At 38.6% G+C, this 22,472-nt stretch overlaps 2 protein-coding genes across 5 annotated transcripts; both read left to right on the top strand.

The window, feature by feature from the left end:
- The first annotated feature begins 10,795 nt into the window (after window positions 1-10,795).
- Window positions 10,796-16,915, top strand: LOC103149832 (elongation factor 2). Its single transcript, XM_007569178.2, has 13 exons — window positions 10,796-10,906; window positions 11,980-12,194; window positions 12,677-12,858; window positions 13,343-13,554; window positions 13,642-13,820; window positions 13,900-14,005; window positions 14,239-14,491; window positions 14,637-14,832; window positions 14,918-15,284; window positions 15,368-15,721; window positions 15,804-15,986; window positions 16,097-16,229; window positions 16,538-16,915. Exons 1-13 carry the CDS (start codon window positions 10,904-10,906, stop codon window positions 16,729-16,731), a joined length of 2,577 nt encoding a protein of 858 aa, XP_007569240.1. The 5' UTR covers window positions 10,796-10,903; the 3' UTR covers window positions 16,732-16,915.
- An 872-nt stretch (window positions 16,916-17,787) lies between these two features.
- On the top strand, window positions 17,788-21,310 carry hmg20b (high mobility group 20B). 4 transcript variants are annotated; one of them, XM_007569174.2, is made up of 9 exons: window positions 17,788-17,872; window positions 18,218-18,316; window positions 18,774-18,974; window positions 19,108-19,228; window positions 19,328-19,380; window positions 19,465-19,531; window positions 19,644-19,859; window positions 19,996-20,128; window positions 20,708-21,310. In XM_007569174.2, the coding sequence occupies exons 2-9, from the start codon at window positions 18,236-18,238 to the stop codon at window positions 20,718-20,720; spliced, it is 885 nt and encodes a 294-aa protein (XP_007569236.1). In that variant the 5' UTR covers window positions 17,788-17,872; window positions 18,218-18,235; the 3' UTR covers window positions 20,721-21,310. The 4 variants fall into 4 exon arrangements, with proteins under 4 accessions (XP_007569236.1, XP_016535718.1, XP_016535717.1 ...); XM_016680232.1 differs by having other exon boundaries at window positions 17,834-17,872; window positions 18,222-18,316; window positions 19,331-19,380; XM_016680231.1 differs by having other exon boundaries at window positions 17,835-17,872; window positions 18,222-18,316.
- Window positions 21,311-22,472: the final 1,162 nt, after the last annotated feature.

The raw sequence follows: 22,472 nt of genomic DNA, 5'->3' as shown, positions 1-22,472 counted from the left end.
TTACTTTCTTTATATCAATAAAGTACCACAAATAACATGTCAAATCATTATTGGTTGGGAAACCGGTTACATTCTTGGCTTTGCTCAGTGCACAACATAAAAATGCTGGAGGCATTGCAAATGCGGCCGTGATATTAATTCAGTCAGAACTGAAGACCCTCTGGGCTTCGCAGGAAAAGTAGACTGGAGAATATTAGACACAGCAGCACTGACAGCAGCAAAGTGAATTCAAGTGTAAGGACCTTTTTTTAAAAAATCAGGTCAGTGAAATGTGACGGCTTTGGCACCTTTGATGTCAACTGGCACCCCACTGCATGGCATCAAAGCCCCTTTTACTGTCAACAAAAGCTGGCTTAAAGTCAGCATGTCAGCAGCTTTTAGCTTTCAATGAATAGTGATCCCCTGTGCTTATTAAACCACCCTCTGGGCACAGAACTCAGTTTTAAATGCCTTTGGGGTTTTAAGAATTTATTGTAATTGCTCATGCTACATATGTCGAGACAACAGATTATGAGGACATTATTTTGACATCTAACCAATGATGCTAAGAAAGCAAACCTCCAAAAATCTGGTTGCGCTTCAAACTAAAGAGGCAAAAAATCAGGGTAATTGTATGCAAAGTAAATACGCTGTTCTGTTTTAGAGTGAATCTAAAGAAATTGAGCCAACAGTGAAGCTTCTACTCTCTTCATAAGTCGTAATTAGAGGAGTTTTAGTATCTTGTTCACAGGGGATGGTAGGGATAAGTGGTAAATGGATAGACAGGTGGGAGCCTCATCAGCAGTAATACAGGCCATACTCCAGACTCAGTCAAAATCAGACTGGCTAATCAACCAGTCTGATTACATTCAGACTTTAACCTGTGGATATGATGTCACAGCCTACAGAGTGAGATCCCTAATACTAGCAGCTGATCTGAGATGCCTCTGCAGGGAGAGATGAGCCGCTGACACATGCAATGTTTTTGTTTGTTTGTCTTTTCTTCCCCCATACTAGTTTGTTAATGATAAAACTGGCTGTTTTTTGGTGGGCTTTTTGGCAAAATGGTGTCACATTTCTTTTTGGCCACATAGCCAATTTTTCAAATTGATTGGATTTTCAGCTCAGACCCATTTTTTTATAAAGAAGTCATCAAATTTTTAATGGTGTTAAGATCAGGGACGTTTCAGACGCTATGCTGATTTAACCATTCAAAAACCAGCTCCAGTGGTTTCAAACACTTCATGTGACAGACAGGACATTCGGGAATTTGGAGGTGGTCCTTCTTCTCCACCTCTGACAACTAAGCAACCCCTCAAAATGGTTCTAATACCACCATACTTGGTAGCTGCTGCTGCTGCTGCTGCTGCTGCTGCTGCTGCTGCTGCTGCTGCTGCTGCTGCTGCTGCTGCTGCTGCTGCTGCTTTATCTCGAGTCGTTCTTCAGTAACTTCATCGAGTGATTGTCTGGGTTTGGACAGTGATCCAAATACTGTTGATTTGGGGATCGACTGGGCCGAAGCCTTGACCCCAGCCTGTCTTTAAGTTTGCAGACTATGTTAAAAATGTGGCTCAATTCCAGAAAATCAACCAATTTAAATGAACTGCAGCAATTCAGCCTAGAGGTTACGCCAAAAGTTGATTGATTACTCCAAAAATACTGTGGTCAGGGTGCAGCACGTAAAGGGAATACAAAATAAATAGTAGTTGGGAAAATTGTGTGCAATTGAACCTATGCCTGCGATGCTTGAGTGGCAAAGTGGATTGAAAATAAATAAATGAATTCAAAGTTGTTCATTTGTTGGGTTTTAAATAGTTAATGAAAATTTTGACTCTGCCCTCAAAACTGAATAACAAAATTGATTCTAAGTTACTGATTATATCCCTAAATGTACCTGACAGGAATGGCATAAAATTGAGAACAACATGTGAGACAACAGAGCAGTAATGAAGCTGAATGTTTATTATCAGACATGCACGAAATGCAAAATTGCTGCAATGGATCAAATTTTGTTTCAAACAAGAAGAAGCTGCTTCAAAACATGTTGTCAAAGCGATCAAAATCAAGGGACTCAATATTTAGTTTTATGGAAAGCCATTATATCTCTAGCAGAATAAAGATGAAATCAACAAAAATCCTTCAAGAGTACTTATTATCTTTAAAAGCTTCTTATGCAATAGCATGCTGCTTAGCAACAAAAGCTTTAGTCATTTGTCTGTGGAAAGATAATTGATTGTGAAATGGCATTCAAAAGATGAGCACTCACTTAATAACACCGCTTTCTTTTAAAGCCTTTCTGTCTGCATCTCTCTTTCTCTCTCTCTCTCTCTCTTAGAGTTCTGCTGGAACTGGGTCAACATTTAAACATTTGCAACGTTCAAATGTCATTGCCTTTTTGAGGTATTTTCAATTCAGTGACTATATCTACAAACGGAAAAAGTGAGATGAGGGGAAATGAAAAGCTGCCAGCCAAAGTATCTGCTCCAATTACACTCACCTGAAATGTACTGTGTTACATTAACTGGTTTTATATCCGTCTCCTCCACCTGCTGTCCTCTGATAGGTTTCTGGCATCTTTTGCTCTTTTTTTATTGCTTTTCATCACTTGTGTTGCTCATTTTGCTTTTCTTAGAACTGTTTGTTTTTTTGGGGGTTTTTTTGTCCCAATTTATTTTATTTTATCACTTTGTTTTCCTAACTAGAAGTCTTAGTTTTAAACACAAATTCCTGACTGTTTTAAAATCTCCTTTCCTTTACAATTCACAATTAAACTAAACGGCGAAGGCAGGGCCAGACAAAAAAATCTTGACAAAATACATTGAAGTTTGTGGTTGTAATGTAACAAAATATGTAGAAGTTCAAGGGATATTAAAACCAGTTTAACCTTTAAAAAAAAAAAAAAACTTCTGGAAGCTCTAAAAGAGTTATTTTAGCTTTGGGCAGCTAATTTAAGTTTTGAAATAAAAATAATAGGTTGTCTACTCTAAGCGATATCAATTTCATGTAGACACAGTGAACAGTCACATGACCAGGCCTCTTTACTTCCTATAAAATGAACATTTCACTTTCTGAAATGACTGGCAGGAAATTTTGCAGTTTTACACAATACTGAAGCAAATATTTGAGATGCACCTGTATAACTACACACATGCTTTTTTCTATTTTCAATCATGCATTTTGCCTTAAAAATACGAATTTGACCTCAGAATAAATCACATTTGTTTGCTGTTTTCTTTAGTCATGAATAAACTTTAATAATTTGCTCTTGAAGACCCAATATGACCTCATCTGCTTGTCTTTGAGTGAAAAATGGGTCGATAAAAGAAATGTCAAAGAAATAAGAAAAAGCTATTTCAGATTTCACATCAGCAACCACAATGCACAGATGTTTTTGAATAAACATTTGGGGTTTTTTTTGTGTGTGTGTGATGGAAAACTGACAATGGATGAATGAATCGCCCACAGAAGGTGTGATGGATGTTGACAAAATTTTATCAGCATCAGCAAACACTTGTGCTTGGAATCAAACTGCGAGGCGATACATTTGAGAGCTGGTAGCATGCAATGTGAAAGTGATTGCTCTACACCCCTGCTGGTTACCACTTTGGTACGCTAAGATGTGAAACCCCCCTGCTGGGTGGTACAAAACCTGCTTTGATTCAACAATTTAATTCATTAAAGCAGCCCATGAATGCAAAGTCAATAAAGATATATTTTTGGTTCTTATTTGCTTAATAGACAAATGATCTGCAGCTTAGGAATATTTTGGACAAAGAAAAAAAAAATCTAGGTTAAATTTATCTTGTTCTAAAATCCCATTCTTTATTTCTAAAGTTAAATGCGTTAAAATATTATTGCAGGTTATATCAACGATAAAATTAATATTATAAATTATATGCTGGAACAAACTTGCTTGTGGATTGATATGAAAGCTTAAACACAAAAAATTATTAAATACTGAATTTGTGTGTATGGTCCAACAAAATGAAATACTCCAAGATGAAATAAGAAGGATGTCTGAACCTTTTTTCTTAGCTTATTTCATTTACCTTGATTTTATTTCCCTAAAAAAAAGTGCAACCCTGTCATTCAGTCAACATTATACTGTGGCTACATTTAAAATGTCATGATTTAATTTTATGAAGTACTTTATAATGTACTTTTAAGATGCTAACTTGGTATTTATTCTGGAGCAAATGTTTCTGAGAAATTTTTGCTAACTGGGATATTATCAGGAAAATAAAGTTCAAGGAAGAAGTGATTGTTGCAGACAATTTAATCCCAAACTAGTTCATTTTAACAAAAGTTCATTTCGTAACAACTCTGACAGTCTACTTCAGCTGCTGCTAACGGAATACACCAAATTTGACCTTTAACACACATTTAGCTGCTTTCATTAAGCCTCTTCAAAATGCCCTTGTTTGTATCTGTCTTTGTCTTATAATCTTCTTGTTCAGACAGGCTGGCGTTCTGATGCATAGATGTCCCTTTATTTTCCCTCAGTTTGAACTTAAATACAGCAAATGTACTGAAGACAACTCTGGCATGTAAATGAAACTCAAACATTGAGGGGGCTTTGAAAATGAAACACACTCTGTGGTGTTTCTGCTGCAGCTGCCGTCTTAAGGCTGAGGGATAAACTCTAGAGTCTGTTCAAGGGCAAACATGCAGTAGGGGGCCAAACAGTGTCCGTTTTGACTGAAGAGATTTTCCATAGAAGTGAAAATGAGCATGCGGGAAGATGAGCATGTGCAGATTGTCATCAAATTGGATTTTCTGTTGCAGCTTATTAAAAAGTGGCACAACTGCTGATCAGTTTTGAATCCAATGATCTGATCACAAGTCTACTAACTACTAACTTCATTTCCTAAAATAGCCACCAAAAATTTTGGTTGGACAGTCAAAGACACAGCTGCTGGGAGCTGCAGCTGTGTCTGCAAGAACCCATGAGCTTTAACAAGTACTAATGTGTGCTTCATTTGATTCAAATTTCTGTTGGATTGAATACCAAAATGGATTCAGTGTGTCTTCCCTTTGTTTTTTTTTTGTTTTTTTAGGCTCCTTTCTTTGACTCTCATTACTGCCTTATCAAAAACATGCCTGGAGGGTTGCTTTGATTCTTTCATGCAATGTTTGAGAAATCCTTTAATCTTCTGTGGCAGTCATTTGGGGTTGCCTAAGCTCTTGCTCTCACCAAGCGCACCTCTTCGATGAAGCTCCATCTTGGAGCTGAGGTTTCCAGCCAAGCACCCCTCTCCTGGGTCTCAGTTCCTCCAGACTAGCACCAGCAGCAATTAGGAAGCAAGTTCGGGAAGGGGGGACTGCGCATCTTCTGAGCTCATCATACTAGTTCTCAGTGTAACTTCTTTTAACAACACTGGTAAGAAAGTTGTTAAAAGCTTAATGGAGAAATGTTGCGGTGACGTGCTGAAGGGAGCGTGCGGGAAAGAGCAGGAGCTTCTTAAAGAGGCAAAGAGTTAAATTGTAAAGTCAAATTTCTTTTAAGTTATGTTTAATAAATTCAGCATTTTTATAACACCTAAAGGTAACATAGTTGCTTGATTGTGCTGTAAAATGGCACACAGAGTATCACATAAAAACACAAATCTGAAAACTTTCATTTTTGCAGAGTCAAGAATACGACAGAGTTAAGAGGCGACCATTTCTGCATAATTTCATAATGGGAACAGTTAATCACAAAAACATGTTCACTGATTTATTATAGTCAAAAGAAATAAATTACCCAATGGAAACCTGTAATGTTTAACAGATACTCTATGCTACTCACAATTTTGTTGCATGCGGCGCTCTTACTGTCTTTAAGACGGTTTTGGTTCAGAAGAGCTTGAGAGGATTGCTCGTCTGACTGCTTGGCTGCTGTGCTTTCTGCTAAATAGGTGCCAGCTGTAATGGGAAAATCCACTTTGATCTTTGATCCGCTGCCTTTCAGGATCAAGACACCCTCAAATCACTGAAGTCCAGCCAAGCAGTACAGGTACGTTTCACAGAGAATTCTATAATGCAAAGATGTGAAGGAGCAAAACTAAATCTGATGAAAATTGCTTGAGAATGTCAGATTCCCCTCCCTGTGATGTTGGGTTTTGCAAAACAGTTCGGCTCGGGGTCAACTGGGATCATTGTGACATTTTGAGGACAGGAATGTATTAACAATGCACAGAATTTTATAATGTACAAATATCTTTGAATATTGCCAAAAAAAAATGTGGCAGAAATTCAAAATTTTTTTTCTGATTTTAATTTGTTGGTTGTTTGAAAAGGCAGGGCAGATTCTGTTTATTATTATTATTATTATTATTATTATTATTCGTAACCTTGGCCTAGCAAAAGAGCTTTTAAGGGGAAAGGAGAAAAATGGGCTGTAAAGTGAGACAAAAGCAGTTTAAAAATGATACCAAATGAAAATATTAACCAAATTGTTAAGCTTAAAATCTGACATAAATTAAGGCATCAAGTCACAGTTTTTGAATTGTTAGATTTTTCCAGAAACACAAACTTAAAACAGAAATGTCAGTTACTTGATTTACATAAATTAAAAGGGAAATACTTGTGAGGACAGACAGATTTATTAATTTAGGGTACAAGCATAAAATTCATGTTGTCCAATAGATACACAGTGGTACATATATTGTGGAAAATCATTAGAATGAACAGAAATAAGGGTTCAAAAACATCACTCCGTTATTGTCCATAACAAGTTTGACTTAGTGAATTTACTTACTGAAATAAATGAACTTTTCAGTAATATTTTAATTTATGCAATGGGTCCAGGCCACTTTGTGCACAAAAAAGAAGCATGAGTGAAGTGACCGAACTTTCAAACCTGCGCGTTTGAAAGTGTGATTAAAACAGAGTGCACTGCACTCACTTTCCCAGTTACTTAAAATTTCTATTAAATTGAAAATTAAACATATGCACAGAGGATTTCCAATTTCAATCAACTCAGTTCCTGCACCAGCTTGAAACGTGCACACATGAAGCCATCGTCAAATGACACCGGGGGGAGGAGATTGGAGGAATTTGAAGGATGTGACACTGAGGTCCCAGATGATGCTTTGGTAAAAATGCGTCGGGTTTTTTGAAGGTACAAGTACAGGTCAAAACACCGAACTGTTGCACCTCGCTGTTTGAAATGATTGTCTCACCGGCAGCAGAGCAGCATGCTGTTTTTTGATCCTGTGTCAACAATCTGAAAAACTCACTTTATAGTCAGCTCACATTTCTTTTGTGTAGTGTATTTCACCAGAAAAGGGAAAGCTTAGATTTTACTCAAGGGCCACTGGAATTTTTCATTTACGAAGCAAAATTTTAATCTATTTATGGATCAAATGGATGAGAGTGAGTTTACCCCAAAAATCTTAATCGAATTATCTCGTAATTAAACAAAGCCCCTGAAGGAGTACGCAGCCCTCTGTAAATGAATCAAGATGACTGGAAACTTAAACTGAACTCACCTAGGTGGTGTTGCTTGGATAAGTGCAGTAATGTAGATTACATGGTCCAGGGAGCAACACCTAAAGGACAAATGGATCATCAAAGCTGTCTTTAAGTGCTTTTTTGAAAGGTGTTCTTTTTTTTCAGCTGTGGTTCACAAATGATAATATCCTCTGAGCCTACCCATCACTGCTCGTTGAGTTGACTACAACAAATAATTTAGGCTGCCACTTCTCTCTAGTGTCATAATTCCACACAGCACACATATTCACTAATCCCGAGATTCCTGGGATGATCCATGCTTCCCTCAGATAAACTGAAGCGCTCTTGGTCCAGCTCCTATCATTTAAAATCGGTTTATCTTCTTTGAGGCCTTTTATCCTCTACAACAACAAAGATCTTTGTTCTCTGGCCAACAAAAAGACATTATTACGTTCTTGCAGGGCTGGTTTTATGGTTCTGCCTGTTGGCAGATCATATGGGCAGAACTGATGCTGTGATGTGATGCTGTGGTGGTGTTTCTCCTTCAAAAGGCTCTAGGAACCTTGTTAGAGTACATGGCTTTCAGCTTTCTTCTTTGGTCATCTCAGTCGGGAAACAATGTTTTGGTGCCGCCACCAGTTGGTACCTGTAAGCAGCCATTAACACCGTAGGGTAGAGGGTAGAGTCATGCAATCAGTGACTCTACCCTCTTGCTAATCACCGAGTGGCAACCAGTGACTAATAGTCTTCTGATATTGCGTTTTCAGGCAAACTACGCACACTTAGCTATAAGTACACAAAAGAGACTGGCACAACATAAATGTCATCAGTGAAAAACCCTCATACTAGGGCCATGTGGCCACAGTAGTTAGTGTTTTTCTACAGTTGTCTGATATCTATGTATTATGTTCATACGCTTCTGCCGAGACAACAGAGCAGAACCAGTGGCACCTCTACAATCACAAGACTTTCCATGTCTCTGAAATGTCCTTGAATAATTCTGAAGAAAAGGTTCAGAATACTGTATACGTAACATGGTGTATCCGACAGCTGTCACTAACAATACTCGTCTGACTTTTATTTAAAACAGAGTCAAAATGCAACTTGTCAGTAAAGCAGCTGTGTGTATGTTTTGGTGGGGTTGAGGGGAAACAGAATCACATTTTCTTAGAAATTTGCCGTCATTTTGACCTACAGTTAATTAATCATTCTGAGCCAGCTGCCATTTCTCCCCCGTCAGTCGGTTTCAGACCTGATGTTTGGATAGTGACTGTTAGTTAGCGCACAATGTTAAGCAGACATATCACGTGTTTTAAACATTTCATGCACAGTGTCACATTTGTTCATTTAATTATGTATGTACCAGTATGTTTTCTAAACTTGCTCAGTGTGCACTGGTCTCTCAATCTGCGGTTACAGTCATGGTAATAAGGTGCTTATTTGAAGTTTCATTACCTCAAAGCCAGCTTTCCTGTTTCTTTTGGCTTGCTCTCTTGTTGGAATACCAAACTGTATCCAGGTTCTACCCACAGATGTTGATTTGAGGTCATGTTTGAGGTAGTACTCCATTTTAATTACTCAGTTCAATTCAGTTATTCAACCAGTACCAGATGAAGCAAAACAGCCCCACAGCAAACCTACCACTACATTGGTGGACAACTGGGGTAGTATTTGCAGGTATGAATTGCTCAACATTGGATGCACCGATAAAAGCTCAAAATGAACATGAACTTATGACCAGAAATGTACAAATAACATTTTGTGTTTCATATTTTTTTCTGAAATGTGTGCATTTCACAGTCTGGTGCACTTCATTACAAATCAACACCCTGTCCCACAGGTATTTGATGGACAAATAAACAGGATGGAAAAGATGAGTTGTCCTTAGTTTGAGTTTCATTATTTTGCTGTGTACGTCTCTGCAGCAATAAGAAGAGATTTGGCGCCACCTACTGCCTACATTGATGAACCAACACAAAGTTGCAAGTAAAAACACCTGGGTAACAATCCATTACAACAGCTAGAATTTTCCAAATGTTTTTTGTGAATAATGTAATTAAGAACATTATTCACAACCAGAAATAAGGTTTGCAATTTGTTAAGGAGCAATACATTACTTGAAGAAAGGTAAACAGACCTGATGAAAAACAAAACGAATAGCTAAACTTGTTTAATTTAATGTGATACACAAAAAATATGTTGTTTGTTTTTATCAGCAAAAACATAGAAAATCAACCACCATTTATTTTTAGACAAAGACCCCGTCATTTGTATACCCAAAACGCTATTACTCACTTACAGAGTAAGCTTTATTGGCTTGTACAATGAATCTTACATTAACTCACCCTATTTATGGTTGACGATCTTTTCCAATGCTGAAAGTTGGCGCAGGGGTGCCATCTGCTGGAAATATTCTCAAACTACATTGAATAAACAAATCTATTTGTTCGACACATTGTGATACATTTTGCACAGTCGTTCCTGAAGTCAAAATCTGTCTTTGTTACACTTCCTTAATACTGTCTACGTCTGCCTATTCATGAATGCCAGTTTAGTGGTTTGCTGGTTTATTTAATAAATGCTAAATAAAATAAACTGATGTTTGTGATAAAATGTAAAAAGAAATAAATAAATAAAATAAAAATGTGTATGCATACTTTTTCAAAGCACAATATACTAAAACCACAATTTGTTGAAAATCCAGATCATGGAAATCTGTGAAAATACAAATCTTGGAAAATCTGAAGGTATTATCAGAAGGATTTTAAAGCTTATTTAATCAGTTCTCAAGAGTTTAGCTATTCAGCCTTATAAACTGCTGCTGTCTAAAACACAGTCTTGAATACAAGTACAGTGTGTTTATGTTTTAAAAGAGAAAGTCGCTCGAATGTAAAACATGTTTTAAAACAGAGAATTGCCTGTACACAAAGTCAAATGAATTACATGAATTTTAAGTTCTTACTTCAAGAACTTTATTTTTATACTTTTTAAGCTTTCTGCCAAAAAATCTCCAGCCTGATCCAAACATTTTGACTTTATGGTCAACAAATAGACATTGTGCTCAGAATTTTTACTCAGTTAATTATATCTTGCATTCATGTAATCTGAAAATTGTCATATTGTTATTATTTACAGATTTGTTATTTTATTTGTTTCATTTCTGGGCCTTACTACTTCTACAGTGTAAATTTACATAAGTTATTTAAGTACAGTTTAATAACCAACAAGTACTACCGTTTACTCTCAAACAATTTGCTTCCTTTGTTTTTTGAATGACGTTTCCTGTTTAGTGAAATATCTCCTCTTGGAAGCACCTCGCGACATTAGGAAACACCGGCCGGGACGTTACGCACAGAACTGACGCACGCAGTATAAATCCCGGTTTTCTGACGTCAGCGGCCTCTTCCCTGCCTATGCCCTCGTGAGGTGGGCAGTGTAAAAAATTCTTGTCTCTTTTCTCCACCAAGAGAATCCAAAATCATCCGTCAAAATGGTGAGTGTGTTAAACTTCTACGAGCTAACAGTATATCGTCGGAAGTCTTACATATTCTCCGCGATCATATTTTTGCTAATGCTTCAACATTTTAAGGATATTTAGCAAACATTTTGTGTGATAACGTTCTGGTCAAAATGGCCCCCATTGTGTAACCTGTCGCTAGCCTGAAAGGTTTCTACCAAGAGACTGATCCTATTTCAAAATAATAGTGTACTTGGGGATGTCGAGTTATTCGTAACACTCCTGGCAGTAGTCGTATAAACGTAGTTCTTATAAAGACTTAAAATCTGTGGCACTGATGTGTAACTTTGGTGTCGGCTTTTTTGAGCTAATGCTAACCGTTCAAAAAAGGGGTTACATAGTTTCTATTGTACCGGAAGAATTATGATCAGATGTAAGTTTTGTTCATTTTCAAACCGATGAAGCTTGGATTGAGTGTCTCAAACGTGCGTAATAAGTTGTTTTGTGCTTAAAGATGAACTTGCCGGTATTTTCGTACTGCCACCATTAGCATTTAGCTCAGTCTCAAAGTCCGTACACGTGGCCTAGAAATGCCGACCTATTATGCCAGCTGTCAATTATTCGAAGGGCGTATAATAGCAAATCTGTCCTAAACTGTCACTAGAGGCAATAATGTGGTATTACAGTCAATAAAAGTCCTCAAATCCTTATTAGAAGCGGTTAAGCAAGACTAGAGACAGACAACAATAACGTCATCTTTGATTATGGCGGAAACCCAACGCCCAGGGTGGAACTGCAGCACAATCTGTTCACTTACATCAGCAGCAAATAAAATCCTGTAGTCACTGTTAACAGATTAGCTTTATTATATGTCAGTGCATTATTTTGAGTAGTCCTCTATATCTATGATCAAAGTAAAGATTGGTAAGTCGTAAACTTTTAGCAATAGTTCATGAGGTCTCCATTTTAAAGTTGTTTTTTTATGTTGAAAATGTCAGGTTTTCAGTGAGAAATAAATAGTGAAAATAAGATATAATTCTTAATTTACCCCTAGAAAAAATAGTAAATTCTCACTTTTGATTTTTCTAAATTCACTTTAATCTTCACAGGTGAACTTTACCGTAGACCAGATCCGTGCCATCATGGACAAAAAGGCCAACATTCGTAACATGTCCGTGATTGCGCACGTTGACCATGGAAAGTCCACGCTGACGGATTCACTGGTGTCCAAAGCTGGCATCATTGCCTCAGCTCGTGCTGGAGAGACGCGTTTCACGGACACCCGCAAAGATGAGCAGGAACGTTGCATTACCATCAAGTCTACGTAAGTTTAGTGGATCATTCACATGGTCCCACAGCAAAGGGGGCATTTATTGGTCAGTTCTTTTCTCTCCTTTTTTTTATAGGGTGGTGCACCAATAAATCATCCCCAATTTCCTTAATTTGGGGAAATCGGCTAATACTTTATATTATCCACTTTATATTTACCTCAGCAAAGGTCTAAAAATCAACCACTGTCCTCTTTTGCTCTGCCATGAGAGAAGCTTAACTGACAGACCCGCTGTCCAGGTCGTGTCTGTACGTTTGCATTTAGTCACCTCACTGTTGCTAACTCTGCAACTTTCTTGCTGTATTTATCAGCATTTCAGACAAAGAAAGTTGAGTCAGCAGATTAGACTAATTAAAGATGCGTAATCACCCACAAATTTGCAATCGGTGCACCCCTACTTTTTACTTTAATGTTTTGTTCTTCATATGACATGGGTAATTGTTTGCTCACTGCCACTTTACCCCATTTATCTGCAGAGCCATCTCTATGTACTACGAGCTGAGTGAAAACGACCTGGCCTTCATCAAGCAGAGCAGGGATGGTTCTGGATTCTTGATCAACCTGATCGACTCACCTGGGCATGTTGACTTCTCCTCTGAGGTGACAGCTGCCCTCCGTGTTACTGACGGAGCGCTCGTTGTCGTCGACTGTGTGTCGGGTAAGGGCATCCTGTCAGGACCTCATGCTAACATAAATGTTGGACTTTAAAGTTTTTCATTATGATCCATTCATAAAATGTCTGCACATTGTGTTAGAACTGTGAATAATTGACTATCATACATGTTTTTTGTTTGACTTTACAAATAACAGAAGTAGAAACACTAAGGAATCTCCCTTTTAGTCTTTGGAAAAAAACAAAAACAAACCTTTGGATTCCTATCTCTGAATATCCTTCTGTAGTTTTTCTTTTTCCATTTAAGTGCTGACAAGAACTTTTAAAATATCTGAAGCATATTGTTTGCATTTCTAATTATTTTATGTAGTCCAAGTTGACACTGTGCTGCCATTTTCTTAGCTTACAGTTCATTTTGATAGCAAAACTTGTGTAGATTCCAATTGGCTTGAGCCAGCATTTCTCTTATGTCTGTTCATTTTTGTGTTGAATATGCACAAATGGATAACTGTTGACCTGTCTATTCCAGGTGTGTGTGTGCAGACTGAGACTGTGCTTCGCCAGGCCATCTGTGAGCGAATTAAGCCAGTCCTGATGATGAACAAGATGGACCGTGCCTTGCTGGAGTTGCAGCTGGAGCCTGAAGACCTTTACCAGACTTTCCAGCGTATTGTTGAGTCAGTCAATGTAATCATTTCCACTTACGGAGAGGATGAAAATGGACCAATGGGAAACATAATGGTAAGAATCAATTTATTTTATAACTTCAATAGAAAAAATTGTGGCCCAGTTATGAACTCAAAAGCCTAATGTTCTCGTCTTCACTAGGTTGACCCAGTCATCGGTACTGTTGGCTTTGGTTCGGGTCTCCATGGTTGGGCTTTCACCCTGAAGCAGTTTGCTGAGATGTACGCAGCCAAGTTTGCTGCCAAAGGCAACACCCAGATGACAGCACAGGAGCGCAGCAAGAAGGTGGAGGACATGATGAAGAAGCTGTGGGGTGACAGGTAAGTTTCAAACATTGCTCCCATTTCCCAGTATGAACATGTGACAGGCTGTTGTTGACAAATACACCTTCTATTGTAGGTACTACGACACGGAAAATGGCAAGTTTGTCAAGTCTTCTATTTCTGCTGATGGCAAAAAGTGCTCCCGTACCTTCTGCGCTCTTGTCCTTGACCCCATCTTCAAGGTAAAAACACTGAGATTAAAGTAAACATGAGAATTTTTGAAGGTTTGTAGCTTTTTAAAAGGTTGTGTAACTAGATTATATCTTCATATACCTGCAAGTGATGATTTTAGTTATTCTTCACTTTGACCTGACCAACAGTGATGATAATCTTAAGCCTGAGCAGGTGTTGCATGCACTGATGCTTTGACCATTCTCATGTTTGCCTGTTTAACATGAATTAAACCTTCTGCTAGGTGTTTGATGCCATCATGAACTTCAAGAAAGAGGAGACTGCTAAGCTGATCCAGAAAATGGACATCAAGTTGGATGCTGAAGACAAGGACAAGGAGGGCAAGCCCCTCCTTAAGGCTGTGATGCGCCGCTGGTTGCCTGCTGGAGAAGCCCTCTTGCAGATGATCACCATCCACCTCCCCTCCCCCGTCACGGCCCAGAAGTACCGCTGTGAGCTGCTCTATGAAGGCCCTGGAGATGATGAAGCTGCTCTGGGTAGGCAACAAGTTATTACCCTTTTATTCACCATATGGGTAACCACTACCTATATTTTTATTTTAAGAATGAAGTAAATAAGTTGTATCTTTTTTTTGGTGATCATTTTGGTGTCCTATAATTCACTCATCAATTTTGCAACCAGGTATCAAGAACTGCGACCCCAAGGCTCCTCTTATGATGTACATCTCAAAGATGGTGCCCACCAGCGACAAGGGACGCTTCTATGCATTCGGTCGTGTCTTCTCTGGATCCGTTTCCACTGGACTCAAAGTGCGCATCATGGGACCAAACTTTGTTCCAGGAAAGAAGGAGGATCTCTATTTGAAGCCTATTCAGAGGTTGGTATCGCATTCTGGTTTGCTCATTATTCATGAATAAATATAAGTGGCCATGTGAATTATGCCTCTACTCATACTCTTTTAGGACCATTTTGATGATGGGGCGCTACGTTGAGCCCATCGAAGATGTGCCTTGTGGTAACATTGTGGGTCTGGTTGGAGTGGACCAGTACCTCGTCAAAACCGGAACAATCACCACCTTCGAGCAGGCGCACAACATGAGAGTGATGAAGTTCAGCGTAAGCCCTGTTGTGAGAGTTGCTGTAGAGGCCAAGAACCCTGCAGACCTGCCCAAGCTGGTGGAGGGTCTGAAGCGTCTGTCAAAGTCCGATCCTATGGTGCAGTGCATCATTGAGGAGTCTGGAGAGCACATTGTTGCTGGTGCTGGAGAACTGCATCTGGAGATCTGTCTGAAGGATTTGGAGGAAGATCATGCTTGCATTCCAATCAAGGTAATAAACTTAAATAATTATTAAAGCTCTATCTTGGCTCATTTTTTTTATATTAAAAAGCTAAAGTGATCTGTTCTTCCCAGAAATCTGATCCAGTGGTGTCCTACAGAGAAACTGTAAGCGAGGAATCAGAGGTGATGTGCTTGTCCAAGTCACCAAACAAGCACAACCGTCTGTTCATGAAGGCCCGTCCCTTCCAAGAGGGCCTGGCAGAGGACATCGAGAAGGGTGAGGTCACGCACCGCCAGGAGCTCAAGGCCCGCGCCCGTTACCTCGCTGACAAGTATGAGTGGGATGTCGGTGAAGCCAGGAAGATCTGGTGCTTTGGACCCGATGGAAATGGACCCAACCTGCTGGTGGATGTCACCAAGGGAGTTCAGTACCTTAATGAGATCAAGGATAGCGTTGTGGCTGGTTTCCAGTGGGCTGCCAAGGAGGTGAGGGCCAATGGATGCATTGCAGTCTCATTGCTATTTCAGGAGATCAGTTCTGGATTTATAAATCTTAATGTTTTCATAGGGAGTTCTCTGTGAAGAGAACATGCGCGCCATTCGCTTCGACATCCATGATGTGACCCTGCACACAGATGCAATTCACCGTGGAGGTGGTCAGATCATCCCCACCGCCCGCAGAGCTCTGTATGCCTGTGAGCTTACAGCAAGTCCCAGACTCATGGAGCCAGTCTACCTGGTGGAGATCCAGGTGAGAGCCACTGGGAGAACGACTTTGTTTCATTTTTCTACAGCAGAGTCAAAATTTTATTCATAAATCCATGGTTGTTCTTTAAATGTTCATATTTTTGTCATTTAAAGTGCCCTGAAACCGCAATGGGTGGAATCTATGGTGTGCTGACCAGGAGACGTGGTCATGTGTTTGAGGAGTCCAGGGTAATGGGAACACCTATGTACGTCATCAAGGCCTACCTGCCTGTCATGGAGTCATTCGGTAAGTTTTGTGTAATTGTTTTTAATTCAGCAATTTTATGATATGTTTGGCAACTTGCATGGCACAATTTAACAAAAAGTAAAAGCAGAACTCAATTTCTAGTGTGCTAAAGTAGCTTGGGACAAGAGAATGAAATTTGCAGAAATGTTGTTCTGCAAGAACTAGCACTGCAAATTAAATGCTGCATTGTAATTGCTTTATAAGAACATTCCAATGTGTTTCCCCCCCCAACAAGTAAAATCATTTATTTGCTTTGTCCTCATATTTTCAGTCATATGCTTGAATGAGGTTTCTGTTTCTGTTTTCAGGCTTCACAGCAGACCTTCGTTCCAACACCGGTGGCCAGGCCTTCCCACAGTGCGTGTTTGACCACTGGCAGATCCTTCCTGGAAACCCCTTGGAGACCACAACCAAGCCTGGCATTGTTGTCCTCGAGACACGCAAACGCAAGGGTCTCAAAGAAGGCGTCCCAGCATTGGACAACTACCTGGACAAATTGTAATGGCCTGGACCCATCCCGCTCGACTTTTGTCTCATTCCTCTCTACCCACCAAATTTAAGTCTATATTGTGGGACCGAACTGTACAGAACAGTGAGCAGCAATGTTTGCCAAAAGGAACGACCATAATAAAGAAATGACCACAAAAAATTGTAAACGATAAATAAAAGTAAATAAAAACCTGAAACTTGTGTATTTCTTTCTGTAAGAACAGTGGCGTGGATTATTGGTTATTTATGCAGTTAATGAAAGTTTGGAATGGATTTATAATTTGTTTTCATGTTGGAAATGCTTAGTCTTATTACAGGATTTAATGGAAAAAAACTATAATTTAAAGGTGGTATTGGTTTTAATTTCTTACAGTTCTAGGTAAAATGTTGCTATTATCAATTTGGAAGCGATTTGACCTAAAACTTGTAGAAAGCATGCATTTTGTTTTAGAAAACAAAACGGTACAGATAATACTTTTTAAAGAGATTAGTGTCTTGTGGAAGTTGCTTATGCTCTAATATTTTAAGATGAGGATGGGGGAAACATGCTTGATACATAGGAAGACTGATTAAAAAATGACTTCGTTCCCATCTAATTCAAAAGGTACTTGTGGGTAAGCTGTTTGATCTTGAAAACTGCTGCTTGAATCGGTACTACCGCAATTGCTTTAAAACGGTAAAAACAATTGTTCTATTTTTTATGAAGTCGATCAACCACAAATATTCAAATGGGCTCCGAAACAAGTCTAACCTGCAATAATTATATTTAACTCGCCTTTTCTACAAAACGTCAAAATGGCCGACTTTGTCTTGTAAAAGCAAACTGTTGGGACAAGTTTTAAAAGGTAAAATACAAATACTTTTAAACCTTACTTGAACTGAGTGTTTCATATAAGTCCAATAAGGTAACTAAGAATGAAAATATTTGTACGGCGTTGCTTCCTTATGCGTAAGATTTTGCGTCAGCTAACTGCACAACATTCAGAGGAAAGCTTATTAAACCTGCATTATCATGTTCCGTAAGCCAGTGTATACTGGTTATGATGCAGAGGGGGTGGATTTTTTAACCAACCAGCCAATAGCGAGTCTCGATATCAGCCAATCAGAAAGCAGAAACACTTCTCTTCCTGTTTGGCCGAGGGACACATTATCGGGTGAGAAATAAACGCTTATTGAAAAAGTATTAGAAAATTTCATATAAAGAAAAATCTTACTTTTTTCCGTTATCATTATTTATTCCACACATAACTATTGTTTTTTTCCGATGGAAATTTGATCCTTGTAGCTTTCCTTTTTGTGTGAATTTTGCTCATCTTGTGTGTGCGTGTGTGACTCCGACCAGTTAACGTTAGCCATAACGATCTGCTAGCAGGCAGGTTAGCTTTAAAAGCGCTGTTCCTGATTGGCAATTATTGCTAATTTTTATGCATTCCTCATTTTTGTTCTTACTAATATGTATTTCCACACAATCACCCTGACTCTGTTCTACTCTCTCATAGCAAGTGGCGTGGAAAGAGATGATGGGGGGAATTAAACAAGAGCAGAGTGATGCATCTCAGCAGCCCAAAGCTTCACACACACTGGACCAACAAGAGGAGGTGGGTGCTACTGCAGAGAAAAACAACACGCTGATAAAAACAAAGCTGCAGATATAAATATATGCACATGCAAGAAAAACTGCAACAGCTAAGATCTGTATTATGATTTCTATTTTATGTTGAAAAATTCAGATAATACAAATGAAACATAAAAACAAACAAAAATAAATACATTTTTAAAAAATTCAAAAAATGTAATTTTAAGCATGCAATATCTGATGATGAATAAATGACGACATTTATTTTCACTTAAAATGCCTAAAATTGCACAGATCAGGTTCACATGGTGAGTAAATCATTAATCATTACTCAAACTTATATTGATGAGCGTGTTATGTTGCACAGTTTAAACAGTCGAAGAAAGTAAGTTTTCATCCATTTTCTTTGTTTTTGTGTAGGTACATAATTTAAAGCCAATTTTTTTTTTTTTTTTTTTTTTTTTTGTTTTTCTCTGCAGCCAAAGAAACGTGGTTGGCCAAAAGGAAAGAAAAGAAAGAAGGTTCTACCTAATGGTCCTAAAGCTCCCGTAACTGGATATGTTCGCTTCCTAAACGAGCGACGAGAAGTTATGAGAGCCCGATATCCTGACTTACCTTTTCCAGAGATCACAAAGAGACTCGGAGCAGAGTGGACACGATTAGCCCAAAATGACAAACAGGTTGTTATTATTTCTGTTTATTCATTTTTTTCTGTCTTTAAATATTCATAATTTTCTATGAAAATTTAGTTTTGTCCAGGAGAAGCTCTTGGCTTTTTGACACAATAATTTGCAATTGTGTAATTTCTGACAGCGCTACCTTGACGAGGCGGAGCGAGAGAAGATGCAGTATGCCCAGGAGCTGAAGGAATACCAGCAGACTGAGGCCTTCCACATCACCAGTGCCAAGATACATGACAAGAAGATTAAAAAAGGTAACAGCAGATCTCAAAATTCTTAAAGCCTTTATCTGTGCTTTGAAAAAAAAAACATGTATAATGCTATTTTTTCTTTTTTTTCTTTTTTCTTTTCAGAAGACAGTCCATCAGTTGTTGTCAGTTCCAGTTCAGGATCATCTTTAACAAAGGTGGGCGACCTTTGTGTAGTTCAATATTTATTTCATATATGTTGCAAAGCCAAGTTGTCAGTCTTTGTTTTATTTTTGTTTCAGGCTGTTGACCTCTCAAGCAGATTCGACATTCCAATTTTCACAGAAGAGTTTCTTGATCAAAATAAAGGTAACAGATATTGAAACACTTTGATAGGCACCGAAACATGTCCTGGTTTTTAGCTTGTGTGGAAAGGTGATGCTTAACACTGGCAAAACTTGGTCTCTGTTTGCGTTCCCAGCTCGGGAAGCTGAGTTGCGGCGGCTTCGGAAGACAAACATTGAGTTCGAAGAGCAGAACGCCGTGCTGCAGCGTCACATCAACGACATGAACACTGCTAAAGAACGCCTGGAGGCTGAACTAGGGCAGGATGAGAAGCGTACTCAGGCTCTTCACCAACACCTGCTGGCCATTAAACACACACTGGTCAACAGTCTGTCAACAGTCCCTCTGCCAGGTCAGAAGTCATTTTCTTTTTTTTTCTTTCAACTTAATTAAACCTTAAATCCTGTGATTTCACTGTAAGACGATTAAGTAAAATAAAAAAACAAAAAAAACATGGATCATTTGATCTGTTTTGAATGCCTTAACAGGCACAGGGGAGACGGCGTCTCTTGGTAATCTGGACTCATACCTGAGTCGACTCAGTGGAGTTCTGGAAGGGAATCCTCAGAAACACCGCGCCCTGCTCAGCCAACTTCACGAGGTCTTTTCTCATCTCGACAGGTAAATATTACATCCCGGTCAGTTTGACGCATTGTAGAAATACTCAAATTTTTGTTTTAGTCCATTCACTGTAATCCAGTACATCTGTTTTCTTTAAACATAGATAGAATTGTATGTTTAAGCAACTTTTGATAAAGACTTTGACATTTGAGAGCACAAACTTTCTAAAGTTGAGGGTTTTTTTTGGTTTGTACATTGAAATTTTTTTTTTCACAAGATAAAGATGCAAATGAGTGCAACAAAAAGAGAATTCTGCCTGAAATGCATTCCCAAATAGGTTTATATACTACAGTAACTTACAAAAATATTCCTACCTTTTGAACTTTGCCAGATTTGATCATGTCCCAACCACAAAATTATGCATTTTATGATACAGGTGCGCAAATGACAGCATGTTGTTATGAACCGCGAGGAGTAAAACATGGTTTTGCTCAACTTTTCACACAGCATTTTAGAAATGTAGTGTACAGAATGCGCATAGTTTGAAGGGTATGAAGACGTTTGCAAGACACTGTAAATATTTTCAAAGCATATATTTTAAGGTCCTGCTATAATTATTGCCTCTATGTTCTTTGTCAGCGAGAAGTTATGAGGAAACTCCGACCATCTATGCCTCATCAGGACACGTGACCATATAATAGTCCACATCAGTTCCTTTTCAACAGAGCATGTGGGTTTAATCACATCTGCAAAGGAAATGGGTACAAAGTCTTCTGAACAACCCATATGACTCATGTCTATTGTTTTTGAGTACATGTATTCTGTGTGACATGTGCTCCTGCGCATGTTTTATTTTCTGAATGTGAATCTGTGTGGCAGCATGCATGTATTTCTTCATAGACTAGTTTCCCCCTGAACTGCCCTATAACTGGACAAATAAGGTTGACTCTAATTATGTTTTATAGCATTTTCTCAGCAGTTATCCACAGGCTCATGGTAAATCCATTTCAGCATCTATATAATTGTTTATATTTTCCCTGGAATGCATTGGCGAAAGATAAAAGGAGCGGCAGGGCGAAATCTTGAATGCTGGGGTATAAAATGTTGTACTTTTGACATTGCCAGGTTGTGGGATGAACATGCTGTTTTTAAATTGTGCCAGAACATGGTATGTTTGTGCATTGTATTTGTATTTTTTACAGATGTTCAATAAATCATCTTGAACTCAGTGTTTTCAACTAAGGAGCAAGTTAAATGTTTTCTATCTGCGTAAGACATGTACTTGAAATGTACAAGCAGAAGTTTGGATGACATCCAGGAATGGCTTCTGCAGCTGCTGCAGCTGCATACCACAAAGTTTAAAAAGTCTGAGTAGGGTTTAGGTGAAATGGGGAGAAAAACTGCCCTGTTGCAAAACCCAAGTGAACCAGCAGAGGGGGATGTTGACCCTTGCATGGGATTTATTTGAGCTTGACTTTGGCCTTTGTTTTTTTTTTTGTTTTGTTATTGTAAACGACAGGATAATTTGCTGTTAAGTGACCTGACATGGTTCTGGTTTTCAGTTTTGGTTAGTCAGACAGACAAGTAATTTTTAGATAAATACAATTTCAGACAGCATATTCTTTAAAGTTGAATGCATAACGTTCTCTAGACTTTGGGAGTTTGAAATTGTCAGTGTCGGGGTCTTGGAATTTAGGAAATATTTAAAAATCAAGATTTAGCAAGCAATTATTTCTGAGACGTATTATCTAAATACTTTTTACAATTGCAGATACATCGACATAATGTAATGTGATAGTGTAAAATATTAGCTGTTATAAATGTGAAGCATTATTTTGTAACGAACATGAACCCGTAGGAGCCAGCACAATTGTTTTCTTATTCAGTAAAGTTTTTATTTTTTGACTTTATCCATGTCATAATATTCCCAAAGACACCTCTGAAGACAGAAGAGTTTAAACTGAGATTAAATTACAATCAAGGGCCAGTATTTACAAATTAGGTAACTTTTGATGGCAATGATATTACTTAGGGGTGTCAGTTAAAAAGACGCGGAATACAAGTATAGATCACATATTTATTATTGTTCAACTAGATTTTAAAAGCTCGTAATGTGCCAAGCCCCACACCATGGCCACGCGCTCTGACGTCACCGCTGTCCGCGCAGCTGGTGGTGCTGAAGCTGAACAAGATGGCTGTTTGCTGGGGACCGGAGAGCTGAGGGAGAGCGGGAGGGGTGGAAAGAGGCGCTAAGAAACGCCATAAAGAGAGAAAGACAGGGCTGCGACGCCGGCGTTCCCTATCCGAGTGAGAGGACGGTCGACGGTCTGTTTCTTTTTCTTTCTTTCTTTTTCTTTTTTTTTTTTTTTTTTTTTTTTTTTTTTTTTTTTTTTTTTTTTTTTTT

This window comes from Poecilia formosa, unplaced genomic scaffold (genome assembly GCF_000485575.1).
Source record: "Poecilia formosa unplaced genomic scaffold, Poecilia_formosa-5.1.2 Scaffold237, whole genome shotgun sequence".
NCBI lineage: Eukaryota > Metazoa > Chordata > Actinopteri > Cyprinodontiformes > Poeciliidae > Poecilia > Poecilia formosa.
Note: the sequence above shows the minus strand (reverse complement) of the source record. Positions and strands in the feature narration are given on the sequence as shown.

Bases quoted from the DNA above. Each gene is read 5' to 3' on its own strand.
- LOC103149832 (XM_007569178.2), top strand. The intron at 14,006-14,238 runs GTAAAAACACTG...ACCTTCTGCTAG, and splicing joins TCCTTGACCCCATCTTCAAG to GTGTTTGATGCCATCATGAA. The intron at 16,230-16,537 runs GTAAGTTTTGTG...TTCTGTTTTCAG, and splicing joins GCCTGTCATGGAGTCATTCG to GCTTCACAGCAGACCTTCGT.
- hmg20b (XM_007569174.2), top strand. From the start codon at position 18,236: ATGATGGGGGGAATTAAACAAGAGCAGAGTGATGCATCTCAGCAGCCC. The intron at 18,317-18,773 runs GTGGGTGCTACT...TTTTCTCTGCAG, and splicing joins CACTGGACCAACAAGAGGAG to CCAAAGAAACGTGGTTGGCC. The intron at 19,860-19,995 runs GTCAGAAGTCAT...ATGCCTTAACAG, and splicing joins GTCAACAGTCCCTCTGCCAG to GCACAGGGGAGACGGCGTCT.